General features: G+C 33.8%; 1 protein-coding gene across 3 annotated transcripts; it reads left to right on the top strand.

The window, feature by feature from the left end:
* The first annotated feature begins 2,527 nt into the window (after nucleotides 1-2,527).
* LOC142636620 (cysteine-rich receptor-like protein kinase 10) lies at nucleotides 2,528-9,544 on the top strand. 3 transcript variants are annotated; one of them, XM_075810895.1, is made up of 7 exons: nucleotides 2,528-3,440; nucleotides 7,304-7,441; nucleotides 7,549-7,646; nucleotides 7,793-8,003; nucleotides 8,320-8,557; nucleotides 8,768-8,918; nucleotides 9,035-9,544. In XM_075810895.1, the coding sequence occupies exons 1-7, from the start codon at nucleotides 2,615-2,617 to the stop codon at nucleotides 9,365-9,367; spliced, it is 1,995 nt and encodes a 664-aa protein (XP_075667010.1). In that variant the 5' UTR covers nucleotides 2,528-2,614; the 3' UTR covers nucleotides 9,368-9,544. The 3 variants fall into 3 exon arrangements, with proteins under 3 accessions (XP_075667010.1, XP_075667009.1, XP_075667011.1); XM_075810894.1 differs by having other exon boundaries at nucleotides 7,546-7,646; XM_075810896.1 differs by having other exon boundaries at nucleotides 7,546-7,646; nucleotides 9,001-9,139.
* Nucleotides 9,545-11,119: the final 1,575 nt, after the last annotated feature.

Here is an 11,119-nt window from a genome sequence, read left to right as displayed (position 1 = left end):
GGAAGGCTTCTATTTATAGGAATTTGGGGGTGGGTGAGCGACATGTGGTGAAGCTTGATTGGTGAGACATGTCAGTTTGATTGGAGAAGCTTTAAGACTTTTTCTCCAAGACACGTGGCATCCTTTGATTGGCCGAAATGTTTTTGTTTTCAAGGTGACACATGTCAGCACTCAATTGGACTGCCTGCGTCACCGCTTACATGCGTTAGGCCGCTTATGTCATTGCTTACACGTGTGATTGGTTTTTGCATGCATTTTATGTCCCTATTTCAACGGCATTTGGCAAATTTCTATTGGTTTTCTGAATAGTGATAACAAAACCTAATAGTAGTACGTGGTGCTTTGTAATTGACCGTACTTTATAAATTTTGTAGTATGATGTGTCAGTTTGTAATAGGTTAAGAAGTAGCAACCAATCAACAAGTGGTTTATGAATTCTTTGTTTTGTTTAATTGAACTAGACGTAGCAAGTAGCAACCAATCAACAAGAAAAATGACGTCATGCTCATTAATAAAATAAAATTAACACGACATCATATCACTAATTAATTAATAAAATAATAATCATTTTACTTGATAAAGCTAATTAAAAATCAAATTGAACACTGAATAGTTGTATTGCTGCTAGTGCATGATTAGTAATGCTATATTTACAAATTATTTTACAGAATTTTTACATGTTGTTAATGTGTCTAACTTCTTAATAGTTTTTATCTAGACCTACTATTAACATCACTTTTAGTTACTCATGCATCATATACAGCAGTGGAGATGTGGAGTGATTGGGGCCTACACTCTAGATTAAACCAGTCGGTAAGAGGTAGGGGTGTCAAATGGGCGGGTTTGGGGTGGGCAAAATTGGGTTGGGTATATAAAACCCAAATGGCCCATTAAAACCCATTTAACTAATTGCTTTTAACCCAAACCCAAACCCAATCCAATTATAATGGGTAAACCCCAACCCACCCAATTACCCAATTATTGAAATTACCAAAATGCCCATAAACACAGTAACAGCTCACTGACAGGAAAATGGAGGAATAAGATAAGAAACTAAAAGTTGTCCCCCATTTGGTTGCCGAGAAAAAAAGAAATCAAAAATAAAAGAAGACAAAACCTCTATTTTGCGTTTGGTTGCTAGTAAAATGATAGAGAAAATGGGAAGAGAAATCTAAAAAATGAGAAATCCAAATCTCTCATTATTCAAATGCCAGCAAAACAAAAACATTAAAATTAAGCAAACATCATTTTCTGTCCATTACCTCCACTTTCTCGGCAACCAAATAGAGGACAACGATGACCAGTAATTACAAATACCATGCGCGGATCAGACAAACACTCACACACAAAAAGTGAGAGAAAATGAAAGCATTTTGTCAAAGATAGATATCCAAAGAAAGAGACACAGACAAGGTTTTGCTCAAGCTCTAAAAGAGGCTCGCCTCGAGTGTCCTCAAGTGTGGCCATGGCAAGGTCTGGCTCGACTCAAATGAGGTCAACGAAATCTCCATGGCCAACTCTCGTACGCACGCTCTCTCTCTCTCACTCTCTCTTTGTTCATTTTTTGTTTAAATTGTTTTATATGGTTTTGATCTTGTTTGCTATTCTATGCTATGATGTGATTGATTTGATTTTATTGTGTTTACTCTCTTCCGACTTGTTTGGTTGCTGAGAAACCATCTGAAAATATTAGAAATGGAATGGATTGGTTACTGTGTTTATGGGTTTATTTCTTGGGTAGTTGGGTTGATTTGATTTGATTTTTTTTATTTTTTTTATTTATGGGAAGGGCTGGATTGAATTTGGGTATATTGTTTTTAGGTTAAATGGGTTTTTAGTTAAAACCCAATAATCATTGGGTATAATTGAATTGATGTCCATTTAACCCAATTAATAATTGGGTGGGTTTGGGTTCAATTAGAATGAGTGGGTTTGGGTGGGCAAATGAGTTTGTGCTTAGTTTGCCACTCCTAGTGAGAGGAGGCAAGATTCGTTGTCATTCGTTGTCCCTTGGTTGGCTGGTCAAGTCTTCAAGATGGAGCACATTGCGAGATTTTATTTATTTATTTAATATCTCTCACATAATTTTTCAAATATATACATATATATATATATATATATATATATATATCACATAAATTAATACATTAGCATTTACTCAGTTTTGATATTTTTCCAACGCGACTTAATATTTTTTTTTTTAAATAATAACAGATGCCTTAAAGCAGTGATTAATAATTTATTGAAAGTTTTTTTATAAAAAATAAAAAAAAATTAATATTTTAATATATATATTTTTTTCATCTTTTAAAAAAGTGATATCAAGACATCCTAAAACAGATGGTTAATTATTGCCGTAAGCCACCAGTTAGCATCACCCTTTCTTATATAAGAGAAAACCTGTTGCACACGGTTCCTAAATTTTCCTCATCAGTTTAAGTCTGAGGCAGCTTGACTTGACTTATTGACCAGAATAAATTAGCCCATTTTATGTTTATATCAGACTATCATTTTCCAAACCTTGACTTTATCCATATCTTAGCAATTTCTATCCTATTAATTTAATGCATCTAGTAGTAGCCAAAAAGCAAAGAGGTTTGGTTTGATCATCCTAATGGGTGTTCCTTGCATCAAGTTCTGCATGACCCTTTTGGTCCTCTCCTTGCTGATCAGCTTCCTTAGCCAATCGAGAACCGAAGCTGTTCCAACTTACACCTACCATTATTGCGGAATCGCACTCAATTTTACCGTCAACACCCCCTACCAGTCCAACCTCAATCAACTCCTCGCTTACCTCTCCTCCAACGCCACCCGCAACATTGAATTCTACAACGCTACCGCCTCTGCCATGGGCTCTGCCGATACGGTCTACGGCCTCTTCATCTGCCGTGGCGACATGTCCGCCGATGTGTGCCGAGATTGCGTTGCCAAAGCAACAAAAGACATAGTAATACGCTGCCCAGTGCAGAAATCTGCGATGATTTGGTACGAAGAGTGCATGGTACGCTACTCATTCCGCTATATCTTTTCCAGCATGGCTACTGACCCAAGCGCTTTCCCACGGAGCACATTGAATATGTCGGAACCAGACCGGTTTAACCAGCTAGTGCGAGCAACAATGAACGACTTGGCAAGCCAGCTTTCAAACGTTAGGGCTGGAGCCAAGAAGTTTGGGACAAAAGAAGCGACTTTCACACCGTTTAAATTTTTGTACACCCTTGCCCAGTGCACGCCGGACCTCACCGGTGCTGATTGCAATAGGTGTCTTGTCATTGCTATAAATACTTTGCCGGGTTGTTGTGGTGGAAAGCAAATGGGCTCAGTTCTGTTTCTTAGCTGTATTGTTAAGTATGCGGTGACCCCGTTTTACCAGAGTGCAAATACATTGGCTCCCACGCCCCCTCAAGATCAAGTTCCAGGATCAACAATTTCACCTAAAGGTAATTTTTTATTTGTTCGATTGTAATTTCTTTTAAATTTGGGTTAAGCTCCTTCTAAAAAAAACGCAGCTGAAAATCAAGACTTTTTAAATAGTGGTCAATACCGTTTCGTACCTAACGGAACAGCCAATACGTATGAATCAGAGGAGGAAGGAGACGAAAGATTAGAAAATAAATTTTAAAAAAATGCAAATCCTCTGTATTATAATCTGTAGAGTTAATTGTGGAAAACAGCTTCTTCTATTTTTCAAGAAGCTCATGTGGGTGTGTGTGCTCTAGAAAAAAAACAGGAAAAAAAATTTGTCTTTTGAGTTTTGACCCTTCCAACTTACAACTCGCAAGTTGTCCCTTACAACTTTCAATTTTTTCATAGATAATATCCGGCTACTTTTAATTTTTTTGGCTTGAGTAAAATTTTAATAAATATATATACACACTTTTAAGTCAATGAAATATATATATATATATATATATATATATATATATATATATATATATATATATTGAAATGATAAACTAGTATTAATTGATATTTCAATATATTGTTCTTTTGAACAAATCTTAACAATATCAAGTACAAAATTGACTAGTTAAAAAATCACAATTTTAATTACTTTTTAGGGTGTGGATAGAAGTGTGTAAAACAAGTTGTGTAACAGCTCTGTTTTTTCCCCTCCCCTTCCTATTATATTTATTTGAGTGATGGTAAATATATTAAAAATTTTACAAGCTAACTTACGAACAATCACCAAAATATAATTTAAACATTCATGTATTATATTGTTTAAGTGACACTAGATTGATTAACAAAAAAAGACGTTAGATTCTTATTTTTTTTTAAAAACAAGAATTGATATCAATCAAATTCTATATTATTTGTAAGTTTTTGGTAATAAAATTTATGGTGACTTTAACAATTTTCAATTGATTTTGATTGATAGAATTTTTTTTTTCATTTTTTTTAAATTTATGGAAGACAATGGAGTCTTTTGGCTAAAAATTGTAAAAAACGGAGTTTATTATTGTTATAGGCACTGTTCAAAGTTATTTGGCAAAATGAGGAGAGAGACTGAATTTCGGCAACAGTATTACCGAAATTGCAAGAAAAAGTAGAATGTGTCAGGGGAGAGAGGAAAATTGAATTTCGGTAATGAGATTACCGAAATTCTTGTCCTGCCCTTACTCCAAGCCTGCCCGTGAAGTGACCAAAATGCTGAAATGAAAAACCAATTGTGGCAATAGCATTGCCGAAAATGGGAGGAAAAAAAAAAAAAAAAAAGAATTGTGGCAACCAAGTTGCCGAAAATGGAGGGGGAAAAAAAAAGATTCTACGTCCACAACATTTTTCACAACAAATTACAGGTGGTTAATTGTTATTGGTTCAAATTTGAACCTAACACTAAGATAACTTTTTTGCCCCAATAATAACAATAAGTAACAACTTGTCATTTATGATTTGTTGTAAAAATATTGTGAAAATGTTGTGTACGTATCATTTCTAAAAAAAATTGTGGAGCCGAAATAGAAGGAAAAGGAAAAAAAAAAAAAAAGTGGCAATGGCAATTTTTTTTGAAATGATACGTCCACAATATTTTCACAATATTTTTACAACAAATCATAAATGGCAAGTTGTTACTTATTGTTATTATTGGGACAAAAAAGTTATCTTAGTGTTAGGTTCAAATTTGAACCAATAACAACTAACCACTTGTAATTTGTTGTGAAAAATGTTGTGGACGTAACATCTTTTTTTTTTCCCTCCATTTTCGGCAACTTGGTTACCTCAATTCTTTTTTTTTTTTTTCCTCCCATTTTCAGCAATGCCATTGCCACAATTAGTTTTCCATTTCAGCATCACAGGCAGGCAGGGCAGGACACGAATTTCGGTAATCTCATTACCGAAATTCAATTTTCTCTCTCCCATGACACATTCTACTTTTTCTTGCAATTTCGGCAATACCGTTGCCGAAATTCAGTCTCTCTCCTCATTTTGCCAAATAACTTTGATAAGTACCTATAATAATAATAAACTTCATTTTTTGCAATTTTTAGCCAAAAGACTCAAGACAATGGCTAGTTTTATTTATGAAATCTCTCTTTGTACAATGGGGGAGAAGAAATGAGGTTCACCCTTTTAATCATTAGTTCCTCCTCTCATTCTCCTTTGCAAAACCAACCAAATCTTGAGCAGCTTTATTACAGTTCTTTTTTTCTTTTTCTTTTTTTGAGAATGCTCTATTACAGTTCTTGGAAGCAAAAACAAACCCTTTTTCTTTTTTTATAAACAAACTTAAAATATCTAATTGGCTGACACAAACTCCTCTAATATCACTCCTATCCCGGTGACACACATGTTTCCTTTGAAGGAATTAAGGAGTGCAAAGCTAGGTTTGAGCATTCTAGAACAGCTGAGGAGATGCCTGCATTTAGAGTTATTTAAATTTTAAGTATTTCACGCTTGACATTCATTTCTTCTATTCAACAAGATATATGCATGGTACTACATGATTTAAATTTTTAAGAGTCATATGGGATGGACTTTTAGATGTACTATATTTAATACTGTATAAAATAAAGCCATTTTATTCTAAATTAAGAGTATTATTATTCTTTTTTTTTTTTAAAAGGTTATAATTTGCAAGCAATATGTATTATGTAGCACTATTGTTCTTTTTCAATTATCGAAAATGGACTAGGCTTGGGAGTCGAAACAGTAAACTCAAACTAAATTTTTTTTTAAAAATAAAATAAAATAAAAAACCAAATCTAGTATTAATTGGGGCGAATGTTAGCTTGATTTGGTGATTTCACTTTTTGTTTTTTGGATTAATTAAATGGATTTCAATGTATCAATGTAAGCTTCTAAGACAGTATTTGACCAAACAAAGACGAAACCATAGCTGGATGCTCCAATATATGGTTGGTTTATTCATCTAGCTGGCCTATAAGGATTTTTTTTTTGTCTACTTATCTATTTGTATTCAATCATAGGACAGTAAAGGAATTAAACAGTTCAGGCTCAATTTACGAAAATATTGTTTCTGTTCATTTATTTACAAAATTAAATAAAAGTCAAAGTTAAGTTTAGGATGAACTATCAAATAAGCGAAACTCAAATATAATAATGTGCTCATTAACAAATTTGTGAGTATGATGCTCAATTAATACATTTATAATACTATATGTTTAGATGTTTAGATATTTAAAATATAGTTATATAGACACAAGATTTTTTTTTTAGAAGGATATAGACTTGAGATTAGATTATATATAAGTTTGTAGTCAAGTTTAGAAGATATTAAATTATTACTTATAATATATTGTTGATATTAATCATCCATTTTCTAGTAAAATTATTTACAAATTCTAATAATTGTTATAAGTTCATGAACAAAAATCATTCTGTCTAATTAACTTAGATAGTTTAATTTTATTTATAATTTAGTTATCAATTATTAGCATAGATTTATGAAGGGCTAAAAACTTCAATAATAGTGTTTACAATATATAGGAAAATAATAAGTTAATCAAATAAGTATTTCAAACTCAATTTAAAGCACAAGTATTACTATTTTTGTGTGTGTTTTAATAAGTATTACTGTTTACTAAAAAAAATAAAATTAAATGGACTCGAACTTGTTTGATAAGAAAATAAATTAGAGTTGAACATGAAATCTAATTTGATAATAAATTTGCTAAGTTGGTAGTTGAAATAAATTTAAATGAACAACCGTCAACTTTTACTATGCAGCTCCACTTATTTACAGCCCTCTTCAATGAAACATTATTGTCTACAAAGGACCTCTAATTATTAATCATTTTATGATTTTTCTTAGCAATGAAACATTATATTGTGTATGCAGGAAAAAGTCAAATCTCATTGCAGACAATTGTCGTTGTTGTTGCTTCGATTTCTGTTTCTGCGTTGCTATTTGTTGCCGGCTACTGCTACCTTAGAAGGAAGCAGAGAAAAAAATACAATGTTATTCAGGAAGAAAATGGTAAACAATAAATGATTTGATTGCATAACATTTTCATATTTCCTAATTTTTACATTTGTAGTTACGTAATTAACTGTTTTGTCTTGCAAATGATATTACTACAGCAGAGTCCTTGCAATTTGATTTTGCAACAATTGAAGGAGCCACCGACAAATTCTCTGATGATAACAAGCTAGGTGAAGGCGGATTTGGTGTGGTTTACAAGGTGTAGGATTATTTATCAGTATTTGTCTACATTTTGTGTGTGTGTGTGTGTTTTTTTTCCAACAAAGCCAAAGCATTTTTGATATTGAGATTACATGAAATTGTTTGGGGTAAATTGTTCTAAGATCGGTCGAAGTATATTCTCAGGGCATACTTCCTAATGGACAAGAAATAGCTGTGAAGAGGCTATCACAAACATCTGGACAAGGATTAGGAGAATTCAAAAATGAAGTTATAACGGTAGCTAAGCTGCAGCACAGAAATCTTGTAAGGTTATTGGGATTTTTCTTGGAAGGAGAAGAAAAAATACTTGTTTACGAATTTGTGCCCAACAAAAGCCTTGACTACTTTTTATATGGTAAGTCCCTTGTATGCATATGTCTGATTTTATAGTTTGCCGTGGGATATGTGAGGATTAAGGTTTTCCTTCAAGGAGGATAAAATCCATCCAAGAAGGGCTCAGTTTGATTGCTTAACTATTAATAAGTCATTATTGTTGTGGAACTCACAAGAGACGAATAGATTAAATTGTCTCTATGTAAGACTGTAATATTTTTTCCCAAAGTCAAATGAATTGGTTGAATATGTGCATGGCTTAATTGATTATTCTAATTTTTATTCTAACTTGAATTTCTCTCTCTCTCTCTCTCTATATATATTTGATGGATGTGTAGATCCTAAAAGACGAGAACAATTGGATTGGTCAAGACGTTACAAAATTATTAAAGGCATTGCTCGAGGAATCCTTTATCTTCACGAAGATTCTCGACTCAGAGTTATACATCGTGATCTTAAGGCTAGTAATATTTTGTTAGATCAAGACATGAATCCAAAAATTTCAGATTTTGGCATGGCAAAGATTTTCGGGATTAATCAAACTCAAGGAAACACCAATAGGATTGTCGGCACATTGTAAGTTCTAAATGTCTACCAAAACTCTGTACTACTCTAATCTAATATTCTACAAATTCTACTTTCGACAATATAGGGATGTGTTGCACTCTATCCTTCCCTGTAGCATAATCTATGCATGAGTAATGTTGTCAGATTACATTGTTTAGGCAAACCCGTCAGCATATCTTGTCACTAACATTTGCTGCATCAATGGTGCTGTATTTGTAGTGGCTACATGTCTCCAGAATACGCCATGTTTGGACAATTTTCTCTGAAATCTGATGTGTACAGTTTTGGGGTCCTAATTCTAGAGATTTTAACCGGTGAGAAGAACAGTTCTTTTTGTCAAGCAAATAGTTCTGAAGTCCTTTTAAGCTATGTGAGTATAAACCAAACATTCAGATTTTGTCTTCCTATATGAATGCCAACATCATCACATTAGTGTTGGGGCAAAGAGATAGTGACATTGCAACATTACTTAACCAATTGGTGCAGGCTTGGAAACATTGGAGGGATGAAACACCCTTGGAATTGTTGGATCCAACTTTGGGAGACTCTTACACGAAAAATGAAGTCATCAGAAGTCTCCATATAGGATTACACTGTGTACAGGACAATCCAGCTGATAGGCCTACTATGGCTACGGTAGTTCTTATGCTAAACAATGACTCTGTTACTCTGCCGTTACCTCAACGACCAGCATATTTTTTCCGTAGCCGAACAGACGACAACAGGCGTCCAAACGAGCTGGAGTCAAATCAATCTACAAGCAAATCAATTTCTTATTCTGCCAATGAAGTATCAATTACTGAATTATACCCTCGCTAGTCACGTATTGTAATTAATGGTCTCACTAGAATTAGTGTTTGTTTATGAGTCATGAAATTTGAACAGTGAGTAGCATATGACAATTGCTTAAAGATTTGAAACTTCATAACCGTAGTAGCGTTCAATCCAATAAGTATAATAAACCAGAACCAAGGCAAAATGGTTAGAAGTCCAAGCTGTACTTTATTTTACAATTACTAGATACATGCCTCACGGCATTACCATGATGACTTTGGTAGTTTGATATAGAATCACACTGCTAAGGGCTTGCCATGTTTATTAGTCCATTTGGCACCGGTTAATTTGGTTTTTCAATTTTCTTTTTTGGTTGTTTAAAGTTGGATATTATGATTATATTTGTAAAAGTAAGGTATTAAATAGTTGTATAAAAGAAATTATGCTCCACCTTCATTCCAAATAGAAATATGTTTGTAGTGGGTCGGAATCAACTCAAAACAATGGGAAAAAGCTGTTTAACGCAAAAAAAAAAAAAAAAAAAAAAAGACTGACCAAGTCACGATTTTGACTTTTTGCATGAGTATAAATGTGTGTAATAGTGTGCAATAAACACAGCTTCAAAACAATATATTTGTTTTACAATAAGTGAACCACATACAAAGGCCAAAAACTTGACAACCTCGCTATTGAATATAACAAATGGACATTCATACACTTCTCTATCTATCTACCTGGAAATGTCACTCGGTCTTTCCTCTTATTCGTCACCTTTTGTCAAGGTAAGGGAATGGGTTAGGGTCTATTTCTACCACCCTATAGTTCAGATGAGTCATTCAATATATAATGCAAGGTGGCTGTCACTAGGTGGTAGCATTTAATGCAAATGTGAAACTGAGATGGGGAGAAATGTGCTTGCATCAAGGCTTTTATTTAGAAATAATACTTAATACTGGTTTGGATAGCACGTCCACATCTACGTTTGTGAGATTTCTGGGTTTTCATATTTTTTTTTTAAAGACCAGCGCTTGGTGCACTGTTCATGGGACATGAACAATGCACCAAGGCATATGAACAGTAAAAAAAGAGTGAACAATAATTTTTACACATTTAAAAATTATTTTGCTACAGTGTTTTCAGTTTTCATCAATAAGTTCTATCCAAATGGACCTTTAGGAGACTGTCCCGAGGAAGCACCCGCACAACCTTCATCTGTAATTTGTCTCATGGGCCCTATCCATCATCCCTTTGACCAATGGACTGTTTGGGGGTGGGAATGAAAATTCGAGATTGGAATAGAGTGATAGCTGTTGTGTCTATGCCCTGTTGGGTGTACTACAACATGGGTCCAACCCACATGTCTTTTCAAGAGCTCATTTAATGAGCATGTGACTCTTGTCTTCCATGACTTCTAGGAAGTCTGACTTCTCTTAATGAGAAGTGGGTCAAAGTGTGTTGGACACGTTGAAGAAAAAAGAAAAGAACAAGCAAAGTCCATTCGGCCTGGGAGCTGAAGAAAGAGGTTTTGATTGAAGCAAAGTCAAAGTCAGTAGCTTGCATTTATTGTGATTTGATGTGAAGAGTGTGGAATGAAGAAAAGAAGAAAATGTGAAAAAATTGAAAGGGAAAGACCATTCGGCCATTTGGAGTAGAGAAAAGGGGAGAAGTCCCAGCTAGAGAGACTGAGGACAGTGCGGTTTTGAGGAGCAAGAGAAAATTGTGAGAGATGTACAGTAAAGAAGAGAGTGAGTATAAAAAAAAAAGAGTTTTTTTTGCTTAAATTGTATCTCTAAGTAT

Source organism: Castanea sativa, chromosome 5 (genome assembly GCF_040712315.1).
Source record: "Castanea sativa cultivar Marrone di Chiusa Pesio chromosome 5, ASM4071231v1".
Lineage (NCBI taxonomy): Eukaryota > Viridiplantae > Streptophyta > Magnoliopsida > Fagales > Fagaceae > Castanea > Castanea sativa.
The sequence above is the reverse complement of the archived record's forward strand: the minus strand, read 5'-3'. Positions and strand labels throughout refer to the sequence as shown.

Coding starts and splice junctions, on each gene's coding strand:
- LOC142636620 (XM_075810894.1), top strand. CDS start 2,615: ATGGGTGTTCCTTGCATCAAGTTCTGCATGACCCTTTTGGTCCTCTCC. Junction 3,441..7,303: donor ATCAACAATTTCACCTAAAG/GTAATTTTTTAT, acceptor TTGTGTATGCAG/GAAAAAGTCAAATCTCATTG. Junction 7,442..7,545: donor TGTTATTCAGGAAGAAAATG/GTAAACAATAAA, acceptor ATATTACTACAG/CAGAGTCCTTGCAATTTGAT.